The sequence below is a fragment of the Manis javanica genome, chromosome 3 (genome assembly GCF_040802235.1).
Source record: "Manis javanica isolate MJ-LG chromosome 3, MJ_LKY, whole genome shotgun sequence".
Taxonomy (NCBI): domain Eukaryota; kingdom Metazoa; phylum Chordata; class Mammalia; order Pholidota; family Manidae; genus Manis; species Manis javanica.
Window position 1 is genome coordinate 206,857,735 of NC_133158.1, and position 24,001 is coordinate 206,881,735.

Below are 24,001 nucleotides of genomic sequence, written 5' to 3' on the forward strand. Positions count from 1 at the left end.
TGCCCTCCACTTCTCTTCCGTTTGGCTGTTCCTAGGTTGCATCCTGGTAATACTAAGTGAACTGTTTTCCTGAGTTCTGTGCACTGTCCCGGCAAATTACTGAATCTGAAAGAGGGGAGCGTGGGGTATAGTGGGGACCCCTGATTTTCCAGCCAAGGTGGGTGGTCTTGTGGGACTAGTCCCTTCTTACCCTGTGGGGTCTGGTACTAAGCTAGCATGAGAAAGGAGTTGAATTATAGGACTCCACATTGGCAGATGGAGAGCTGGAGAGCTGGTTGCTGGTGTGGAAAAACCCACACATTTGGTGTCAGAAGTGCTGTGGGGGAAAGCGCCTTAGAGCGACCAAGGTAGCCTCCAGGGCTCTAATGCCCTGCCCCAGGTGATAGACCGCCAGAGCCATCTCCCCTCCAGGGGATCCGCGGAGACCCAGGAGCGCCTGGCAGACCCACACAGAACCACTGCAGCCCCTCCGGCCGCCGTGGACAGGAAATGCTGCACACGCAAGCCCCCGTCCTGTCACATGCTTACAGTGATGACATGGAGTCATTTAACAGAGGTTAAATTATGTTCATTAGACTGTTGAAGAAGGCAGGGTCATATGTAATCTATTTTAGAAAGAGTGCCACAGAAAACATGATTAAAATAAGAAGTTTGAGTATGTAAACAAGGAAGGTTCAATTATCCAAAAGGCGACTTAGAAAGAATAGCTCAGTCTCATGTGTGGTATTACAGTATTTTTATCAAAGTGTACTTCCCTATGCCAAGCCATCTCCTTAATAGACCGTCCCCAGTTCCCCAGGCCTCTGTCACCTCATGGCAGGAGGCAGGGTGTGCTCAGAACACGCCTGTGACTCCCGTGAGGCTGTGGCAAATGCCACTGTTTCAGTTAGGGTCCAGTCCCATAGCAGTCCCTCCCTGGGCCACAGCCTCTCCCTGCACTGCGGGTGCCGGAGACACCGACTGGGACCGCAGCTCCGTCCCAGCCCTGGGCCCTGAGCGGCGTGCTGAGCTCAGGTCTCTATCCAGCTGTGCCTCCATAGAAAGGGGCCAAGGAACCGTGTGGCTTCCCTAGGGTGAGGACAGCTCCTTCTGCCTGGGAAGCGCTAAGGTTCTAACAGTAAGCAAAGGTTCAAAGAGGCCTGTGGGTTTTGCCCCATAAATAGCCAAGAGAGTTCGTCAAACCCAAGACCCCTGCTTGGAAGGAAGCTGTATGTGACACAAAGCTTTTCCAGAAGTTCCAAACCCAGTGGCCCGGATCCCATTGAGTGGCCCTGGCTTCACACGAGCTGATCTTACAAATGGGGTTTTCACAGCCTGATGGGTCCAAAGGGGACATGGGTATTAGGTGAGGTAGACCCAGCCTGGCAGTGACATCTTGGCACTTGGATTCCACCTCACTCTGGTGGTGCCTTATGCTCTCAGAGCTCAGGCAGGAAGAATCAGCCCAGGGATTCAGAACTGGTAAGAGCAGGATCCATTTACCTGCTATCGGAGAGGCAGTCATAATTTTGTGACGGAAAAACAAATTTGGGAACTAGACAGCAAGGCTTCAAACCCAGGCTTTGTCACTCACCAGCTGTGTGACCTTGGGCAAGTTGCTTAACCTCAGTTTATTCATCTATTAATGGGGAGAGTAAAGATTGTGAAGAGTAAATGGGTTACTATTTCTAAAGTGCTTAGAACAGTGTCTAGCACATGTCAGTGTGTGCTAAATAAAACAAAATAATCCAACAAAGGCAGGGGATTGAAAGGATGAGGCGTTTCCAAGAAATGTTGTTGAGGCTCAGATGCGTGGCTTCACTGGCAGGGCCAACTCCTCACCCCAAAGGCAGTGATTCCTGAATGGGGCTGGAGGGGAGGGAGAGTAGGAAGGGTTAAACCCCCAAGTGAACAGAAAAACACATTCCATCTGGTCCCTGGGACAAAGCGACAGCCTGCAAAGCCCCCAGCCCGGGCTCCTGCTCAAAGGACACATTGCTTTTTAAAATTCCAACTTGTGGCTGCCTCAATCTATAAATCTACCAGTTCTCCACACCCCAGAGCTCAGAGTAGGATTCACAAATGGCAGCAAGACATTCATGTTCCGAGAATAGGCATATGAAAGTGGCTTTGCACTCAGGGAACCTAGCCTGCCTCCCAGCCTCCCCGCAGGCCCCAAGACTATTGCTTTATCCTTGCCTCCCCTCCACACAGAGATTGCTTTCCAGGTGGCAAAGGGACGGAAGGCAAGACAGAGTCACTGGTCAAGGTTCAAGCTGGAATTGGGACTTTGTTCAACGCCCCATTAAGCCAGCTGTTCCCGGGACTCAGGTGTGTCCCCATCTTTATCACTGACACAAAAAGGAAAATAAAGCCACCTGCCTCACCTGCCCACACCACTTCTGGGATACCATCTTTAGATATGCCAGGCTGGGCATGGGGTAAGGCTGATTTACGAGTACCATCAAATACTCCACATAGGCACTGGGGAAGCCCATTCAAGAAACAGTGGGCTTCCTCTTGGGTCCCTGGCTGATCTGTGCATGGGGCAGCTCACACCCCAGCAGCCCCTGCAGGACTCCAGGCCCCTCCCAACCCGGAAGGGGAGAGGGAGCCAGAATGAAACCCAGGGCCCTCCTTGTGGACCATGGCCTGCAGGGGCCCTCAGTTTTTACCGCTCGCCTGGACACGAGCCCACGCCACGACAGTACTGAATCCAGCCCTACCACTAACCCCGCAGAGCCAGGAAGTAATTCACAAAAAGTTGGGCAATTCAAAGTTACAGTTTCCACAGCAACCAGCACTCAGACCATTTGGGTAGCTGAAGCCTTTTCCTCTTAGCATTCACTTTTTTTCTCCCCAAATAGCATTTTTTTCTTCTTATTAAAGTAATACGCATTCATTGGAGAACATATGGAAATTACAGACAAGTGTAAAGGAGAAAATAAAAATCGCCCTTAATCCCACCACTTGAGGCGATCCAATGTTAACATTGTGATGTATTCTCCCTTCATCTGTTTTTTTTCTCTCAAAGCATAAAAAGATATAATTTTTGAAAATTGGGACTATAGTGAAATTACTGTTTTATCATTTGGTTTCTTTCACTTAAAAATATATTGTAAGACTTTCCAATCGCCTTAAATATTCTTTGAGAACATGATTTTTAGTGGTTACATGGTACTCTTTCATATGGATAGAACATATCCTATTTAACCCATCTATTGTTGAACATTGAGGTGGTTTTCCTTTTTTCTTTTGCTATTTTAAATAACACTACAATGAACAGCCTTTCACATAAATTTGTGTGTCTCTGATTAAGTAATCAGATTAGAATAAATTTGTGGAGCCAAAATTGCTGTTCAACCACAATGAGCATGCTAATGATTTTTATACACATTATCAAGTCACCCTCCAGAAAGGTTGATGCAATTTGTACTTCTACCTGTAATATATACTCTCTTTTAAAAAAAAAAGAAAAAGAAAAAGAAAACCCTGCAAATTTGGTTAGTTTTCAATGAATTCTATACTGTTTTTAAAAATTACATTTCTCTGAATGGCAGCCTCTCCCTCATATTTTTAATGAACTTCTTCTTTTTCCATGGCATCCTCATCTTCTCCTTATTAATTTAAAAGCACTCTTTATGCATAAAGATAATAATCCTTTGCCATATTTGTGGCACATATGTTCTCTTGTTTGTCGGTGGATTTTTATTTTGTTTATGGCAATTTTTAAAGTGCAGAAGTTTTAAATATTGTTGGAACTCACATCCCTCCTTTTTTTTTTTTTCCTTTGTGATTTGGGTCTTTGATTTTTATGCCCAGGCAGACCTTTTCATCCTGAGATCAGATACATAGTTACCTGTACATTGCTTTTCTAGGTGTTTTCTGGCTGTGTGGTTTTAGTTTTTTGTCGACTGCTCTAAACCTCCTGGATTTCATGCGGAGGTGGGGTTCCTAACTTGCTCATCTGGTGTTCCTGGGGGCCTGGTCAGAGATGGTTGCCAGGGAGATGTGGGAGTTGACCCGTCTGCGGCCCCTGCCCGTCAGGAAAGCTCAGCCTGGCAGTCACTTTTCCACAGGGCCCTGGGTTTATTCTAGCGACTGGAAGAAATGAACAGGGAGAAGGAAATAGCTGTTCCGCGATTACAAACTGAAAAAGGTAAAGCTCACGTGGTTTTGTTTCCCATTGGAGATGGGGGAGGTGGAGGCTGGGGAGCGCCAGATATATGGAGAGCTGGTAAGCAGCTTTGGTCTTTGCATGTTAGAAATTAGTGGATTGGATTCCAAGCCTGAAATTAACCATCAAGCTCTTTGCAAGATGAAGAGCTAGAGGCGGTCCTGCTGCCGTTGCCTATCAGTGAGTGCGAGGTTTACATGAAGGAGTGCTGGTGGAAGAGGGGACCTGGGACTTCAGCGCCCCAGAGATGTGCATCTTCTCTCGAGTCCAGCTCCCCAAGGGGCCGGAGAGTCAGTCTGCACCAGGTTAAGTGGTGTGATCCTGAGTAGAGGGGGGGTACCCGGCCACCATCCGGGAAGACACTGCCACAGACTGCCCCCTCTGTCCAGTCCCAGGAGACACTGCCTTCCATTGTCCCTAGTCCAACCCAGCCCCCAAGGCTTTTTGCTGAGGCTGCTTGCTCAGTTTCTGAAGTCAGCTCTGCGTAGACTAACAAGGCAAGGGGTTTGGTCATTCATTCCACAGCTGTACTGAGTATCTACTCTCTGCAGAGCCCTCTGTGCAGCCTTGTAGACCTATTCCTCTTCACCAGGATAAAATATTTCCTTTCCACCCCCCCCTCTCCATGACCTCTCCTTGAAACCCTTCCAAAAAACCCCTACAACCCTCTATCTTGAAAACCATGTCCTCTAGCCATTGCCCTGCCTCAGCTCAGCTGTCTTATTGCACTAGTCACCCCGGGGTTGGAGAAGATTGTTGTCCCACCACCACCACCACCACCACCACCACCATCATCTACTGAGCGCTTCCCATGTGGGCACTGACAAGCTTTGCATACGTTCTCTCATAATCTTCACCAAGTAATTTTCATTCAACAAATATTTATGAAGTACCTACTATGGGACAGAGACTCCTCCAGTGGTTGGGATTTGCCAGTGAATTAACCAAAGATTCCAGACCTTTTGGAGCTTACATCTGGCTGTGGGGTGGGAGCGGGAATAGACAAAATGAACACACAGAACAAATGTAGAAATGATTCGTAAGCTTTAGAAGGTGGTAGTAGAAAGAAGTGGAGAGGGCTATGGGGGCTCTGTAGTGCTCGGTCCCAGGGGATAGGAAGGCCTCCCCAAGGAGATGGCATTTAAAGCAGTGACCTGAAGGAGGTGAGGATGTGCACCGTGAGGATACGAGGCAAGAAAGCGCAGAGGCCCTCGGGCATGCCTGGTGTGGTCAAGGCGCAGAAAGGAGGCCAGGGGGGCAAGGAGAAAAATGCTGACAGTTGTGGTCAGAGGCGACAGTGGGCCAGGTTGTGTTGTCCTGGAGGTCACTGTGAGCACTGTGGCTCTTAGGCGAACTGAGGAGAAACTGGAGCATTCTGAGCAGAGCTGTGGACTCATCTGCCACGCAGACTCAAGGGCTCCCTCTGGCTGCTGTTCTGAGAAGACGTGGGGCTTCTGGGGCAGGCATGGCAGTCGGGAGACCAGTTAGGAGAAGGTTGCAATAATGCAGGCAGAGAGGGTGCAGAGAGGGTCGTGGCCCTGATCAGGGTGTTAGCAGGGGAGGTCAGCTCCTGGCATATTTTGGAAGCAAAGCCAAGAAGGTTTCCTGGTGGACTGGGTGGGTGGTGGGAGAGAAAGAGCGGTCCCTAAGGACTCCAGGATGGTCAGCCGCCGCACCTAGAAGTCTGGAGGTGCCCTTCGCCGAGAAGGGGAAGACGGCAGGTGGGGCAGATCTCGGGAAGAGTGGAGACTGGCACTTGGGGTTGGACACGTTGTGTTTGAGGGTTTGCTCAAATATCCCAGTGGCCATGTGAATGGGACATCATATTGATGACATTTCAAGTCATGACACTCGATGAGGCCACCAAGAGAGAAAGGCAGATAGAGGTGAGAAGAGACCAGCATAGTGGCTGGCATGTCCCACATGAAGGGGGTCGGGGAGGAGGGGCAGTCAACCAGCAGACTGAGACATTCAGAAGCAGAAAGGTGAAGGCCAATCCAGAGGGCGGTTCCTGCAGGCCAGGGATGCAAATACCTCTGGGACATGACCAACTGGGTCAAATGTGGCTGATGGGCTGAGAAAGATTAGGATTGAGAACTGGCCACGCCATCTACCAGAAAGTGGATAGTAAACCCATTTTAAGGTGAGGAAAAGGAATCTTAGAAAAGTCACCCAAGGTCACAGTCAGGAGCACCAGAGCAAGGATGTGCACAGGGCCCCTGGGCTCTCGTGGTAACCCCTCGGGCTCTGAGCACTCTTTACACAAGAGAGTCAGCTCTGAAACCAGCAATTCTCTTTCCCACTAGCCTGCCCGTACACAGGCGTTGGCAGGTGGGGAAAACAGGATGAACAGAGGACCACCGGCACAACTTAAAAATCTGCTTTGCGCCAGTGGGATAGGAGGGGCATTCTCAGTGCCAGCGGGTGTGCCCCCGTACCTCTCCTTTCCTTCCCGCTGGCTGTTCACCCACATAATTAGGGGCCTGTTCCCCCTGAGGGCATTCGGAATTACTGGCTTGGGTTAAGAAACTCAGGTCCAGGGGTGTTTGCATTTGAATAGGAGAGCATTTCCACAGCCAGCTGGCAAAGGGAGAGAAGGCACAGGGGGTGCAGACGCGTGCACCCTCTACCCAAATCAGAGACCCTCCTTCTCTCCATTACCGGGTGGGTCTGCACCCTCGGCGCACCCCCGTCGATGCCTTCCTAGCCACGGAGCAGGCTCCCTTTCCTGGGGCAAGATGGTGATCACCTGGCTCCCCCTCGTGTCGGCTCTTGCAATTGCAGCCCCAGGAGATGGAGGCGGCTTCTCTGCCTTCCCAGGAGCAGGGCCTGGAGAGCCACGCCCAGGAGCCGCCTGGCCGGCTTTCCTTCCGGCCGCTCTAGGCCCGGCCCGCCTCTCCGGGGCAGGTCTGTCACTTCAGGCCAAGGGCGCGGGCTCTCTGCATTCCTGACTCCGCACAGCTTCCCCTGGCTCTGCCTTAGCTTGCCAGGGAGGACCCACGGATGGGGAGGGAACCGAGGGTCTGACTCGTGCACACCCCTGAACGCCCCGTGCCCCAACCAGATCCTCCCCTTTGCTCACTCGTCTGCCATCGCTGTGCCCCATGTAAGGGGAGGTGAGGACCAGGAGGAGCTCTGTGATCCACTCCTTCCCCGTTGGGATTAGGGCTGGCTCTTTCTCGGCCCTGGAACCGGCCCTGGAACCCGAGGGGCAGCTGCGGTGTGCCCCGAGTGGCCTGAGCAGTTTCCCAAGGAGTCAGGAGGCCTGGGCGGCAGTCTAGGCTCTCCAAAAAGGGTACATACTGTGGGAATCCCAACTACATGACATTCTGGAAAAAGCAGTAAGAAGACCAGTGGTTGCCGGGGGCTGGGGAAGGGGGGACTAGGCGGAGCACAGGGGTTTAGGGCGTAAACTATTCTGTGGGATACTGTAATGGCGGATTTACGTCATTATACATTTGTCCACATCCACAGAGCGAACCCTAAGGCAAATGATGGACTTGGTGTGATGATGTCAACGAATGTTCCTTGATTGTAACAAATGCACCACTGTGGTCGGGGATCTGATAGTTGGGCAGACAGGGTGTGGGGCAAGGGGCATATGGGAAATCTCTGTACTTTCTACTCAGTTTTACTGTGAACCTAAAAGTGCTCTAAAAAGTAAAGTCCACTAAAAATAAATAGCCATACAATTTCCCTTGAGATGCTGCTTCCTCATCTGCAGTACCGGCTCTGCCTGCCCGCATGGCAGTGGGTGGGGTCAGATGGACGCTAAGATAGAACAACGTGCCGTCCCACATCAGGGGCGCACTGCTAAGAGCAGTACACTCCAAGTCCAGATGGCAGGACAGCTGCCTCCGGCCCTGCCCCGGGCAGCCACCCCAGCCCCGTCCTCAGGCCCTTGCCCACTGGCAGGGCAGTCAGGCGTCAGTGGGCGCCTCCTCCAGGCATCTGCTCTAGCCAACAGACCTCCTCACCTCCTGCTCTCCACCCACACCCTCAAGTCTGAAGTTTTAACAAATAAGGGACATTATTTCTCATTTAAAAATCCTCAAATCCTCTGCACTCCTCTTTAGGCCTCCCTTCTCTCCCTCCTGTGAGAGCGGGCAACAAGTCACTACAGCAGCCAAAATTCTTGTGTTTGTCCCTCTAAACAGCTCTGACAAAGGCTGTGCAGCTATTTTAAAATCCAAGAAGCCTCTGTGCACCCTCCCAGGGGACCATGTGAGCAGACCCCAGTCACGCAAAGTCCCACCCAGACACTTGCTGAATGACCTTTTTTTTTTTGAACCAGGATGCAAACCCATTGAACTCTCCTTTCAGGTCCTATATATGACCCCTCGCTGGAGCAGCCCACACAGTTTTTTCAAAAAAACAACATTTGACCTGAAAACATCTGGAACCGTTTCCCCAGCACCTGACTGGAAGCTTTCAGCTGACATCAGACGCCCAAGTACTGAGCAGCTTGTCGGTGCTTCGTGGAGCATCACGGTGGCCTGGGAACAGGCGGCTTTCTTACAAAGCTCCTGGAGGGTCGGGCTTGGGTCTGACCAGAGGTCTGTAACCCTGGGGCCATGAGTGGAATGTCAGGAATGGTGGCGGGGATGGTGAGGACTGCAAGTGAAGGTCAAGGCTGAGGCACTTCCTCAGAAAGCCACCCAGGAGCAAAATGTCAGTCACATAGGTGCTTCTGGGTTTATTCTTGTAACAGTGACAACAGTTACCATCTTACCATTAGAAGGCCCTATGTGGGCAGGGCTGGCGTTTGTTTTGTGTCTCTGGCTCCTGTGACAGCGTCCGTGGTGGGCTGGGGATGGGGTTCCACCAGGACCTGCTGCCGTGAACGGGTGAGTCCTGCACGCACCCGAGGGGCCGTGGCCCACACTTCCGTTGTAAGCATCTTTGTGGCAAACAGTTTTGCCACAAACATTTTCCCCATAACTAGTTGGCCATAAGGCAACTTTGCTGCCGGAAAAGATTTAAAAAATCTGGTTGACAGTTTGGTTTGTTTGACAGTTTAGTTTCATTTCTGCGCTGATGCAGTCCTCCCAATCCTTTATCATAGAAATTTTAGCCATCATAATGGTCTATACAGGGGTGCAGTTTTGGACCCACATTTCCCATAGAACCTTGGAACATGTATCAACAGACATGGGACAAAAGTCAGGAGCAAACAATGATGAGGAGGGTTTTCACAATGTGATACAATTATGTATCCAAGTATTGGAAACTGATACCTCTCTTTATCTATTTTTTAATTGAAATATAGTTGACATAATATTATAATGGTTACAAATGTACAACATAGCAATTTGACATTTATATACATTACAAAATGCTCACCAGGATACACCTGTCTCCTTGCAAAGTTATTACAATATTATCTGACCATATTCTCTATGCTGTACCTTTCATCCCTATGACTTACTTTGTATCTGAAGGCCTATGCCTCTTAATTCCCTATACCTGTTTGCATATCCCCTACACCTCCCCTCTCTGGCAGCCACCAGTGTATTCTCTGTTTCTGGATTTTTGTTTCTTCATTGGTTTGTGTTTTCAATTCCACATATAAGTTAGATCATATGCTATTTGTCTTTCTCTGTCTGACTTATTTCACTTAGCATAATACCCTCTAGGTCAATCTGTTGCACAAATGGCAAGATTTCATTCATTTTTTTTGGCTGATGGTCCATTGTGTATATGTACCACATCTTCTTTATCTACTCATCTATCAGTGGACACTTAGGTTGCTTCCGTATCTGGGCTACTGTAAATAATGCTGTGATAGACATAGGGGTGCAAGTATCTTTTCAAATAGTGTTTTTGTTTTCTTTGGGTAAATACCCAGAAGTGGAGTTGCTGGGTGATACGGTATTTCTACTGCTAACTTTTTGAGGTAACTCTGTACTGGGAAACTGGTAATTCTCTAAATGAATGAAAAAGTTTAGTGAAAAGAGAAAAAGCATGATGCCAAACAAGGAGATGAATCAACAGGGGGGAAAAAAAAGTGTAATACTATGAATGAAAGACTTTGAAGTGCTTAGGTACAACCCACAAAATGAATTCAGTTATTTGCAGTATTGCCATGAATCGGCACAATGTGTTTTGAATGTATTCAAACATTTTGTGTCTTGCAATAAAATCTTTTAAATTTTGTTACTTGTTTTTATGGTTCATTATGTCCTTTTAAATGAACGTCTTTCTTTCATTTTTCCTGATTTGACCTTTTACTGCAGAATTGCCGTATGGCCAATTAGTTACATGGCAAAAATGTTTATCCCAAAGATGCTTAGGACAAAGCTACTTAGAACCCCATCTGTGTTCCAGTACTCAGGTGGATTCAGAAGGCAAAACCATGCGGGTGAAAGAGCGGTGGTTCTGAAGGCGGGAGAGTGCCGTCCAGGCCTGGTTCTTCCACTTCCTGGCTTTGCCCGGCCTGACCTATGGGCAGCGCCCCTCATCCTCAGTGTGGGGATCATCTCCCCTCTGCCCAGCCCCCAGTGTTGTTAGGAGGGTCACGGGAGGTTCCTCTGCCACCTGGAAAGCTGACTGCAAAGGTTGGAGGCTGTGATAAGCATCGCTCCCCTTTCCTTTGATCCTGTTGATGCCAGAGGTTCCCCACCCCCTTTAACCAATGGCCTGGTCAGGCTGGGCTGGGCCATAGCCAGAGGGTTTGAGCAGACTTTGGCCGGGGATGAGGGATAAAGTGACCTGTGAGCAGGCTTTCCCCCAGGCACACGTCCTCCACTGGGTGCCAGTGGTCGCCTCACCTGCCTTCCGTGCCTGTCAGCCTGTCAGCCTTGTTCTGCCACAACCTCACACGGTCCCAGAGCCTCCAGAAAACCAGCACTTCTCTGCACCTTCCACCCTTCAGACTATGAGCCAGTCTTTTATAATGACGACTGATACCAGTTATTAAGCTCCTGTCACATGCTAGGCACGAGGTGACAGAAGGAGCTCATTAATTCTTCCTGAATCCGTTCCTCGGTACTTTGGTAGGCCCCCACCCTGTCCTGGATCTACCTTCTGCCACAGCCCACTATCCTGGAACTCCTCCCTGTACCCACCGCCAACAGTGCCAGGGCTCCTGCCAGACCCATCAGCTCTTCCCGGCCTGGCGGGCAGCCACCTCTCCCGGAGCCTAAGCCCGGCGGCCACCTCTCTCCAAGCCTGTCTCTGACCCACACCATCCTCTCGGCACCCTCCCGGCCTCTCTGTCTGGCCTTCCCCACTCCGGCCCCCAAAGCCCTTCCAGCCTCCGTGCTGCCCCTCACAGGTTGAGCAGCCACCTCCAGCCAGGGGACCTGGGTGCCTGCTGCCCACTCCCCTTGCCCCCTCCTCTTCCTGCTCTCCCCCACTGCCAGGCCTGGGGCCTCTGAAGCTCTTCTGTGGTTCCCACCTCTGACCTGTGGCCAGTGCCAGGTCCTGTCCTTTCGCCTTCTCTTTGTTTGACCCCCGGCCATTCTGTGGTTCTTCCCTGATGGACGTGAACTTCTCCAGGGGGCCCATCATCTCCATTTTCTGCTGTTTGGGGCATTGCCCTTCTATGGGCTCCTTCCCTTCCCACCAGCATGTACACATTTCAGCTCTCTTATCTCTCTGCAAACTTCTGGCGTGAGTAGCTCACTGTCCCCTCCACAGTGGGTCACAGCGCCCAGGGACAGGTGCATGTTTTCTTTGCCATCTGCATTGGCCTCTGCAGCCTGGCTGCTGTTGGCCACTCTGGGTCCTCCCTCTAAGGGAGCCCCGCCACCTTGAAGATGCCACCCCCGACACCAGAAGCTGAAGACCCAAATCTGTGCCTCCAGCCTTTCCTTCGCTTCTCAGCATTGGACCCCGGACCAGCTGCCTCTGGGTGCACGCAGGGTCCTCAAACTCCTGTCTGCAGAAGTAGCTCCCACTGGCCACTGGCCCTGTACAGCTAGCCCTTCTCTTGTGTCCCCTACTTGGTGGAACTGAAGTAGGGCAGGGACATGGGACGAGTGTCATGATGAACTCATCCTGCCTGTGATGAAAAATGCTAAGATGTGAACAGTAGAGTAAGAACAGAAGGGACCCCATCTTCAGGCTAAGATTCCATTTTAAAAACCAGAGAGTTAAGAGGTAAGATTCCTAACATATTCTTTGGTAATCAGACAATAACCCACCCTATCTTAAGGCAGGTCAAGCAGTCCTAACTGATACGTTACCAGTGCTTGGAGGAAACCACTGTTTTGGAGAAGAACTGGATCAATAAATTCCTTGTGCTAAGCTTATCTTACAGAATACCTGGACGGCTGACTGTGGATGGGGACATAATGTCTCCCCCTGGAGAGAGACGTCATGAAACCACAAGTCAGGCCTGTGCCCAACAACCCCCACCCCCACCCTTTGCCCCATTCCTAAAAGCCTTAAAAGACAGAATCTTAAGCCCTTAAGTGCACCTCCTCTCCGAGGTTACCCACACTCCTCTTTCTTCGAGTGTGTACTTCTTGCCTTAAATAAAAAATTCTCGCTGCTCAACTTACTGCATTTTGTCTCTGTGCTCTTCCAGAGGTAAGCGTCTTTGTTACTTCATTATTTCATTCTAATTTCTAGACTTCAGCACAGGCCTTCACTCTCTCTGTCCTTCTCCGGCTTCCTTGCTCTCTGCCGCCTGCGTGCCTGCTGACCTTTGCTTCTGCTCCTACTTTAAGGAATTCCTTCCTACACTCGTCCGACCTGCTCGAGAATTCTTTCTCGTTCAGAGTCAAGAACGCGCCCCCGTCCAGGTTGAGGTTTCACCTGGTGCACAGGGAGAGACCTCCCCAGACGCAGCTACCCAGCAACAGAACCACCCACCATCCTGCTGAGACATTGCCCCGACCTAATGCCCATCATCCTGAAATGTATTAATAGCACTTCCCTTGTTTTGGAGAATAAATTATATGCTCAGCCTTACTCTGACCACCCACAGAAACAGAAAACCCAGGGTCACACAACCCTCGGCTCTCTTGCTCCCCACTCCTCCACCGTCACTGCGTCCTGTGGGTTGGACCTCCTTCGTTCCTCTCACTTCCACTTTCATACTCTCACCTATAACCAGGGAGGTGCTTTCCCTGCCATCAACCTCCCCTTTCTCCCATTATTCCACCTGTGCTGCCAGAGGGACCTTCCTGAATAGCCAGTCCAGTCACATTCAACAGCCTCACCCCAGTCTGGCTTTGAGGTAAAATCCAGACTCCACACCAGGGTCCACAGAGTAGCTCCCAAGGTCCCCCTACCATGTGGCCCTGGCCCTCTTGAGCCTCATCCCTCACTGGCCATGACAGCTCCTTCTCCATGTCCTGCTTATTTACTGTCTGCAGCCAGCCTCAGGTCACCTCCTCCAGGAGGCCTCCCCTGACTCCCACTCAATTTGGCTGCCCTCTTCAACCCTATGGTACCTACAGTCCTGCTATGGTAGCATCTACACCCCACGACCCCACATTCGCCATCCTCCTGTCTGTCTCCGCCTAGACTGACAGCTCCCTGATGGCACCTTCAATTTCTGAATTTGCGGAACTAGCACGGTGCCTGTGTGCTCAGTAAACATTTGCCTCAAAACCAAATTCCAGGGAGCAGATGCTCTTGGTGCCCCCCACATGTATGCACCCTCAGCCTGGGGTGGAGTCACCTGCCACTGGGCCCCATCTCCCTCAGTGAGAGAATCCACCCATCCGCCCACCAGGCCCGCTCTACCCAGGTTACCCTGGGCGTCAGGAGCCATGTCCTGTCTGTCTCAGCTTATCATTCTGTGATCGCAGAGGCCCCTGTTTTTCTGCTGTGAATAAAGAGAAGGTTGGGAAGTGGGCTGCTGAGTTCCGAGGTCTCTCAGTCAGGAGTCTGAGACTCCACCAAGGTGTACGGCTCAGATTTCCAGGCCTCTATAAAACATGTGTTTGAATTTGTGTCACTACCTTGGCCAACGGACAAGAAGGTGGCCCTCAGAAAGTGACCACATAGACACTGCAGCCCAGGGTGGCACCGGGACGCCCCTGCCCAGCCCCACACGAGGACACTCGGGGTCACCTGCTTTCCAGGGAGGAGAAAGACGGCCAGAGCAGGACAGCAGGCAGGGGCTTGGCTCCTCCCTCTAATGCAATGCGCATTCCCCACTGAAAGGCAATCTCTTCACTTCAAAAGGATTCCAGCTGGTTACATTCAAGGCAAAGAGTAAGCCCGTCAAGAAGCTTCTCAGGGGCCTTTCAGTTTTCACTGGCATGAGCAGGGGTGCAGCTTAAGATGTTTGTCTCTTAATGTTTGTCAAAGCACCGCGGGAGAAAGCTTTCTCCTCCATCACCCCCTCTCTCAGCTCTCAGCAGCTGCTGGCACAGGGGCCATCCACAACTTCCCATTATCCACCTGCTCTCCACTTCTCTGGCGTCCACCTGGCGTCATCCTTCTCTCCTGGTGCCCCCTCCCCACCCCTCAGTGCACACGGATCCTGTGTGGTGGTGTCCAGTGCTGGCCCTCAGTCTGCTGGCCCAGCAGATTTCCTTCAGGGTAAAGGACACCCGGGACACTAAGCAGCTTAAAGGGTAAAGCACTGGGCTCACACCCTCAGAGCTCACACTCCAGCGGCCATCCTTACACGCCTGCCATTCAGTCATTCACCCACCCCATCATCCCGTCAGTCAACGTGGGTCTGTGATGTTGGCAGGGGCTGTGGGTGGCTCAGAGATACAACACATGGCCTTGTTCTCTGAGGGCTTGTAAGTTGGTTGAATTTATGGGAGATATGGATGTGCAACCACAGTATAAGACACAAGGAAGGAAACGCTGGGTGTGGTGGGTAAGAGACATTTAAAAAGCTCAGAGAAAGAAGCGACCAGCCAGGGATAGGACTGCCCAGAGAGAAGCAGTCTGGAGGGCTTCTCGGAGGAAGCATTTTGGTGGGAGGAGGGTATCCCAGAGTGCAGGGTCCAATTATAGGGAAGTGGCTTGAACAAAGGTATGCAGGCAAGTAGAGCTCTGGTGGGCACAGAAGCACTGCCCCTGCCCACCGGGTGCCTCCTTCCAGGGCCTCAGGGCTTGCTTGCAGGGGGCTCCCTCGCATGTCCCCTGTCCACTAGCAGCCACAGCTTTGGTGGCACTGCTTTAGCCACCTTTGAAAGCAGGGCACTGTCCCCACAGAGCCAGTCACCAACCTCTTCCTTTTTCCATTAGGCCCCCGGACATGCCTTCAATCCTCTTATCTGTCACTGAGGCCTCAGGCTCAGCCCCTACTGTGCATTTCTGAGGCACCCTGTTCCCAGATCGCATCCACTTCCTTCCCGGCTCTACCAGTTGCTCTCTCTAGAGGTGTTTATTCCCTCTAGCCCTTAAAGGGAGCTCCAGCCACCGGCCCATTTCTTACGGCCGCAGGGCTGTCTCACCTCCTCACCACAGCCTTCCTCAGCTGCCACTGTGCTTTGTCCCAGGAAAGCTTCTCTTCAGCAAGCCCTCCTCAATTGTGCCAGCACCCAAGGCCCCCCCAAAGGGCTGTTGCCAGTGGTCCGGTGGTCAAGCCTCTGGAGTTGGGGGGACCCAGGGATTTGAACCTGGGCTCTGTACTTGCTCTGATTTCCTCCTTCCATAGGAACTTGTTTTTCTTCCCCAACACCTTCCCTCCTTCTGGTCACCGGCACCTGAGCTCCTCTCTTGCTCTCAGCCCTTGTAGATTAAGTGGGGCTGCTCAGGGTCACTGTCTGGTTCAGGGGTGGGCATGTGATCCCAGCAGGAAAAGTCCTGGGGCTTTTAATGTTTGGAAAGTATCCGTCTATTCCCACTGGGATTGATAAATGAGTAAAACATAAATCTGAAGTTTATGGAGTCATCTTTGCCACCACAAGGAGAGAGTCTGTTTACGTATAAAACCAACATGGAAAAAAGTAAAGAAAATGGACAGATAGGTAACTTCCCAGTGATGCTTGAGTGCCTGGATCCAGCCATGCCTGAAGTTATCCCTGGAGTTTTCAGTTTGTGAACCCAAAATTCCTTCCCTCTTTCCTGGCAAAAACCAGCTAGAGTTGGCTTTTGTCACTTGGCCACTAACAGTCTTGGCTAAAGAAATACCTGCAGACTTGATGAAAGCCTTAAATGAAATGACACACAAATAGCACCCAGCAAAAAGTGGGTACCACTCAATGAACGGTGGCTTTTGCTAACTGTAACCGAACCTGCCTTCTCAAAGGCCAGTTGAATTTCCATAAACTGTGGTTGTATGTGGTGGAATACTATTTTTTCTTTCTTTCTTTCCACCACTTTCACCAAACCTTCCTTTGTGAAATCTCTGCCCTTCTTGGCTTCCTGAACCACAACTCTGTGTCATTTGTAGGCCACCAGGTTTCCTCCCCGACCCCTCCTCTGGGCTGAAACAGGATAGGAGATTTCAGGATCTGGAGAGGGTGATGTCTTCTCTGCATTACGTGCCCATGCCCCAGGACTATTAGTATCAGTAAAACTGAATCAAATGCCCACTTCCCAAACTTCAAACTTGTCTAGCCCCCGGGGACACCAGGTACTCAGAAAAGCCCACACTGCCATCTAGTGGACATGTTCTGCAACATCAGGCATAATGGAGCCCTTTGCTGAGACTCCCTCTTGGGACAGTCACCAGGCTGTGAAGGCATTTGGTCCAACCTCCTCATTCTCTAAGTGACAAACCCAAAGACACCGAACTAATGGTCCCAGGGGGCAACATTATACTCTTCCCTAAAGGACTGCCTTCCTGCCCTGCTGCTCCGCCTTCCACCCCATGTCCAGAGTCAGAATCGCAGGGGCCCACACGTCCCACTTCTCCAGCCGGTCCACGGGTATGCTCCCGGCCAAGGTCTCCAGGGCAGAGCGCTGCTGTGCGCATGTGTGTGAGGCCTGGGGGTGATGAGGGAGAAGAGACCCAGCGGTCTCCTTGCCACCTGCTTGCTTAGCTTCCCAGGGAAAAGGATGTTTATCACAGGTGCAAACACAATAGCTTGCAAGCTGCATGTTTGCAGTCTCATAAATCATAAGACATACCACCATCTACGTTAGTGAAAATAGTTTAGGAAAGAAAGGGGACTCTACCCCTGTATATCCGAGTACCGCGTGCTACCCCGACCCTAGGACTGGTTACCTTGTGTCTGTGCTGACTGCTGTCAGGCCGGACCTGTGGCAGCCTCCAGGCTGGGCCAACAGAAGGACAGAGCTCCCTGCTGCAGTGCACCAACAGGGCCAGCAGGATGGCCTTGGGGCACACGTGGTCACATCTTGACCATGACCCTCTGTCTCCACCACTCGTGGCCTAAGTCTAGACACACCACAGGCCTTGTGTGCAGGTGGGCACTGGTACCTCCCACTAAACCACAGGCACAGCAGAGAAAGTGAGGCTTGCCTTCTGTCCCCCACGCTTTAAGGACTTAGCCCAGCCCAGGAATCAAGGAAAAATAAAATGGCACCCAGAACTCTGGCACAGCTTCAATCTTCTACTTCAGACAACCTCGGGCAAACTTGTGGGCACGTCTCCTATTGCAGTGATGAAAAGCTGGGAAGTGCTGACCTGTGCTGGTTCAGCCTGGGTGAGAAGCGCTGCCCGTTGCAAACCAGCTCCTCCCAATCTGGAGGATCACTCGGAAAGCCCAGCCACCTGGACCTCCAGAAAAGACTCGTACCACCCCGCTCTCCTCCTTTCCTTTGCCGGCTCCAGAGCACACACCAGCTGGTCTCCACGTGCACTGAGAAGCCAGGCTCGGAGGCTGCAGGAGCAGGCAGAGGCCAGGGGGCAGAGCAGCGCCTGAGCCCCCCCAGTGCTCCCAGTCTGCAGGCCTCCCACCCACCCCCATCTCCAAAGCCGTGGGGCTGCTTCAAGGAAAGCAACAGCCATCTGGTAGCACCAGACCCAACCCAGATGGCTCTACACATGGCTTCAAGTCACCCAGATGAGGAAGCTCAGAGAGAAACCGAGACCCACAGCTCCCCAGCTCCAGGCCAGGCTGGCTCACTCACCTCCAAGGCCCCGGGGAACTTGACGACAGGCTCATTCCAGTAGGTGATCTTCTGCCTGTAGTTGTTGCAGTCGGGCACAAACATGCAGCCAAGGTTCCCCAGTTCTGGGTAGGAAACTTTGAGGCCCCTATGGAGAGAGGCAGCTGGTGGGCCCACGTGAGGGTTCCAGTGGAGCCCCACTGGGAAAGTAAAGCCAAGCAGGACTGAATCCTAACCCACCACTAACTAGCTCTGTGACTAGTGTCGTCCAAGAGTTACTTGACCTCTAGGTGCCTCAATTTCTTCGCCTGTAAAACAGGGACAGTAATTGTACATACTATGGGGCTGGTGTGAGGAGCAAAGTCAGTGACCAATGTTTGCAAGAGAGCCCCGCATGTTGTTGCGGTCAGAACATGTGAACTGTTGCCTGGATGTACTTCTCAAAAAGAATGTCCACCCTTGGGCAAACTTGGTTGGTGTCTTTAAAGTAGGATTCAGTGTATAAGAACAACATTGATATGTTTCTTTCCAGGAATTTCTTTTTACGTGAAGAAAGGTTTAGCAATGAGCTCAGCCTTCTTCATGAGCACAGACTTCCGTCTCCCCTGAACAATCTGGGTCCTCTCCCTGCCTGGAAACTGCACCAGTGGTTCAATACACCCTGTCTTTCGGTTAAGCATTGCCCAATGCCCTAGCTTCTCCACTGGCCATTCACTGCACTTCAAAACGCAAATACCTTTCAGGGTGGCATCTCATCACCAAGACAGCAGTATGAGTCCTCTGATCTGTGTTCTCCTTGCAAAGAAGGGCCTGGACAGCACAAAATCCCACCGGTAGTTAAGTATGTCCTGCCCTTGCACCTGGTGAGATCTGAGGCTGAGAGGGCATGATCACTGGAGAGCCATGCCAGTAGCCCACAGTCAGAACTGGGGTAGGTCTTCTGGGAAGGCAAGGGCGGGGAGAGGGAAACAGCACCACACAGCCTGCCCCGGGGGAATGAAAAGGCTCTCTTTTTTATCCCAGTGGAATAGTTGCAAATGTTAAAATAGCTAAGCAGGATCCCACGATTGACAGAGAATGCCCTGCAGAGCATATGCTAGGGGACCAGGGACTAGGTTCCGGCCCCAGGCCCCGCCACTCCTATGGAGCACTGCCAGCCCAGCATCTGAAGACCAGGCTTCTCTGCATAGCAGGACATGCCAAAGGGCATGTGCGGGCCTCTGTCCTGCTTAGCAGTTTTACCAAGGTCTTGGACCAGGTCACAGAAGGCAAATTCATTAGATCTGAGAATGGCACGAAGCTGACGACCGACAATTCAGAAGAGCAAACTGGTTTCAGGGAAGATATGGACAAGCCCTGAGATGAACTGAATCAAAAATTAAATTTAGTAAGAATGTACTTTAAAACTTACATTCAAGTTCCAAAACCTTGAAGGTGCCATCTTTCTGCTCACAGTGCACCCTACTCAGGACATGTTCTAATCTCCACCCCCAGATTGAGGCATCTCCTGACCTTCCCAAGACTAGGAGGTACCAAGACCGTGGAGGAGGGCAGGGGCTCCTGTCCCAGCATGGCTGCTGACACTGTACAAGGGGCTGGAGGGACGGGGTGGCCTTCGCTGGCAGCCCAACGGAGCCAGAGCACCACATGCACATTATTTCATTTCATACAACAACGCCTGTGAGCAGCTATTATCACCGTTCTCATCTCCCAGATGAGGAAACTGAGGCCCAGAGGAAGTCTGGGACCAGCACTGGGCCTCATACTGGGTGAACTGTGAGCGAAAGAGGGATGTGGCTGTGGTGGGCAGTGCCTGGATGCCCCCGGTGATCTCCGTGCACCCAGTATTCCCAAGGGGAGGTGTCGCCCTCCCCTTGCATGGGGGCTGGATTGAGTGACTTGCTTCTAACAGAGAATGTGGCCGAAGTGGTGGGACATCATTTCCAAGAGTACATTATAGGAAGACTGGCTTCTGCTGGGAGGTCCTCTCTTACACACTCTCCTCAAAGCCTGCCACGGAATCCGCCAGCACCTTGATCTTGGACTTCCAGCTTCCGCAATAGTGAGAGACCAATTTCTGTTGTTTAGGCTACCTATCCTGTGGCATTTTGTTATAGCAGTCTGAACTAAGACAGTTCCCCTTTACTCAGGTTTGAGAAGCTCTGGGCCCTGGATGAGGGTCACCAGCCAAAGGTGGGTGGGGGAAGGGCCTGAGTGTAAAGGCAGCCAAGGGCACCTGAATCTCAGCTCTGCCACTTGTCAGGTGTGTAACCACCATGGACACACTGTAATCTCTGGGACTTCCTCATGTACAGAATAGGGATGATAATACCCACTTGGTGGCTTTATAGTAACAATCAAATAAGACAAACACCAGCAGAACCCCTGGCACATAACGGGTGTCCCAGAGCTCCCACACATGCCATGGATGCCGGCCACAGGGCACTGGTGCGTGGATACCTGGGGGCAGAGCCTAGGGCAGCGGGGGCCCAGGCCAGTCACCTCCGGGGACCATACACATATGACCATTTTCTAAGGGCTCCACAGTGAACATGGGGAGCACAGAGAATCTCCACAGCGGGGCCCTCGGTGTAGCCTGGCCCTGTGCTGCCCTGGCCCGGCCGGCCTCCCCAGCTCGTGGGCACTGGCCTTCTGCCCACCTGCCCACCCCCAGGAAGGGTCCGTTCAGCAGAGCCCACACGGGAGGGGCAGGCTTCTCCCACCCAAACCACCACCCAGAACCACCTCACCAGAGCTTTACAAATGGACTGGTAGGAGCAAAATTTATATTAACTTTTTTTTAAATCCAATTACCTACATTTTAAAGGGAAAACATGTATGTGTAAGAATTCAAACGTACACAAGTAGATAGAGCGAGAAGTGAGAGCTCTCCCTCTGTCTGTCACTTCTGATGGCTTCCGTGGGATCCGAGCCTTCTAGGCCACCAAGTTGGTGGCAGAGGGGATGGGCAGCAACGAGGCCTGGGGAGCCCTCAGAGGGCCCACGTGCCCAGGACGATTCATGCCCGCTGCGCAGGGGGGGCTCGTGTGCCCCTGGAGGGGAATTCAGCCTCCGACACCCAGCCTCCTCCCTGGACCCAGTTCAGTGGCCACACTCCCTGAAAGGTCCACCCATCCTGACACTCCTGGGGCCTCATTACTGCACTGTGCCTCTCACCCAGGAAGGTCCACACGCTCTCTGATAACTGCCACTTTTCTTATAATTGTCACTTGGATGTGGGGGAGGAACATCTGGGCTCTGGTGATGGATGGTCTCTCTTGCAGTCCAAGCAGGGAGGATGAGGCCAAGCCCACGGGGCCCTCAGGCTTGGAGGCCCCAGGGGGCTGACTAAACCCTTGTACCCTCCTGCTCCCAGGAGAACTGGCCTCTGGAAAGGAGGACTCTGTCTCAGAGTCCTCCCCTCCATTCTGTCCTCCATCCAAGTGCACTCCAGGGTGGACTTATTTTCTGCCTGTTCACAAAGTTGGCCTTGGGAGGCCGGGCTCCCTGGTTCTGCTAACACCCCTCCCTGAGATGTCAGCTATGTTTTGGCCTGCCCTGTTGCTCTCCGGGGTGCTGCCCAGGTTTACCTGCAGAGGACAGCGTCGTTGTCAGGCACGGCCTCATAGACACATGCGTCATTCTCCTCCTTGCCTCCGTCTCCGGTGACCGCCATTGTGAGACCCAGAAACAGGGCGGCTGTGGCCAGTCTCATTTGCCAGCCCATGGGTGCCTGGAACAGAAGGAGCCTTTAGAGCTGCTGGGCCCTCTGCAGGGGGTGCCCTTTCCACCCGGTAGGCTTGCCCAGGGGCCCACCAGGCAGGCAGGAGGCCTCTGGTAGCAGAGGGAGGAGGGTGGGCAGCTGCCTGGGCTCCAGCAGCTAATCCGCCTCCCGGACGCAGTACCTCGGCAGGGCCTGGGCCTGCTCCAAGCCGGACTCGTGTGCAGTTCCAGCTGAGAGGCCCCTCCTCTGTCAGAGCAGGGCCCTGCTGTCACTCCCGGCCCGGAGGCCAGGGCAGAGAGCAGGCTGCAAAGCAGAAATGCTCATGGAAGCCTCTCCGCCCAGCTCCTTGCCCTGTCCCCACCACTTGTCCTGTGTTTGGCCCCTGGCTGAAAGCCAGCCTGCTCCCTTGGGTCACAGGCAAACCTTGAGAAGCTGGCGACCCCACGCTCCCGGCTAAGGCTGCTTCTGGGGGCGCTTGTGAAAGGCTGACCCTGGTGGTTTTCCAGGAGCAGGGGTTTGGCTGGGCTCTGCCCCTCTAGCCCACAGTTTCTTCACCACCTGTGCTGACAGCCTTGGGCTGTCCGATGGTGGATGTGGATGGACCCAGTGACCCTGCGTAGGAGGGGCTGCAGCCGGGGAGTAGGGCCGGCTGAGGACAGAAGGGTGCGTCCAGCCGCACCTTGCAGCATTGCCGAACTCAGCAGTCTCCCAAAATAATAGTCTGGGGAAGAAGATCAGTGCTGCTGCTCGGGACGGGGCGGCCCTGGGCGCCAAGGAGGCCCTGGGCGGGAGGAAGTTGTGTGGGAGACTGATTGGAGCCAGGGTGGGCAGGGGAAGGCCAAAGGCCATTCTCCTGCAGCTTTTCAAACTGATCTCTCTGTTCTCTCTGAGATGGTGTGGGGGGCTGCTGGGGGAACTGAGGACCCCGAGTTCTGTGCTGAGCCCTGCCAGGCTGCTGAGAGGCCACTACATTTCTCTAGGATGGACCATTTCCCCCTTTCAAAAGCCAGTGACATGACGTGCCTCACCTGTGCCTTGCTAAGGAAGGTGAGACCCAAACATCAAGCCCATGCAGCTGGATCTTCAGAGACGCTATTCATAGCATAGCTTGTTTTCCAGCTGAATTCCTGCTTGCAGGATCCCAACTTTCAGCAAAAAAGCCCTTATTTGGGGCTACAAATTAAACACATTCCTCAATAATTAGGCTGCCTGAGGATGACTAGGGCTCCCCCACAGAGAACTCATTCCCAGATCTCCCTGCTGGAAAGTGCCTGCTGGTAGCCTCCTCACAAGACAGCTGTGAGCACAGAATCACATGAATTACATAAGGCGTGTGGAGAGGTGCCTGCACGTGGGAGCGCTCAATGGTTTGTGCAGAGGATTTTCTTTTTTTCACAGACCCATCCACCCATCCATTCCTTTGCAATCCATTTTACCAAGGCATTGAGCACCTTCCCTGTGCCGGGCCCTGTGCCAGCCCCGGGTACGGGGTGAATGTGGTCCCTGTCCTCTCGGAGCTCCCGGGACAGAAGAGCCAGCTTCTGGGGGTCACATGCTGCAGAACAGCCATCTGTAGTCATCCAAGGCCAAGAGACTCTTGCGTCCAACAAGGCAGCCACCGCACAAGCCAAAACTTTCCTGCTGCCGACAGCCCTTAGCACCAGCAACGGACGCCTATCTGGAAGCTGGGAGAGTCCCCGTGCAGCTGCTCGGGGCTGCTCCAGCTGAGCCCACTCATGTCGGCAATTTCCATGATTAAGTTTTCAGCAAGGTTTTATCTCCGCTTGCTCATGGCGATCCTCTGAAGGAGGGGGCTGTTACTATCCCACTCTCCAGACAGGGAGACTGGGACGTGGCAAGGTTAGCAACCTGGACCTTGGCACGGCCAGCAGGTGGCCGACCTGGGATTTGAACCCAGGCCGGCTGACTCCAGGCCCCGTGCTCCTTAACCGCGCTGCTCTACCGCCCACTCTCGCAGCTCCGCCCTCCTTCCCACTTGTTACCCATTTGTTCTTGGAATGAGAACAGAATTTCCCACGTGGCCCACAATGCTCTGCATGATCCACCTCTTTCAGCCTCTCTGGCCTGTCTCTCCACTCTCCCCCCACCCCACGAGGGAGCCCCAGCTAGCCCCTCAAGCACCCGCCTGCCCCAGGGCCTTCTGTGCGCAGCCCCCACTT

General features: G+C 52.6%; 1 protein-coding gene across 6 annotated transcripts in view; it reads right to left on the bottom strand.

The window, feature by feature from the left end:
- PEBP4 (phosphatidylethanolamine binding protein 4) overlaps positions 1–24,001 on the bottom strand; it is a 219,125-nt gene that overhangs the window by 163,624 nt on the left and 31,500 nt on the right. Inside the window, exons 1-3 of one of the 6 annotated variants that reach the window (XM_017653887.3) lie at positions 22,245–22,397; positions 21,688–21,830; positions 18,119–18,245 (exon numbers count right to left, since the gene is read on the bottom strand). In XM_017653887.3, the coding sequence (XP_017509376.3) occupies positions 18,119–18,245; positions 21,688–21,824 (264 nt within the window). In that variant the 5' untranslated portion in view covers positions 21,825–21,830; positions 22,245–22,397. Of the gene's footprint in view, positions 1–18,118; positions 18,246–21,687; positions 21,831–21,913; positions 22,179–22,244; positions 22,398–24,001 lie in introns of those variants that run through there. The other 5 variants (XM_037024743.2, XM_017653886.3, XM_017653885.3 and 2 more) reach the window with 5 other exon arrangements.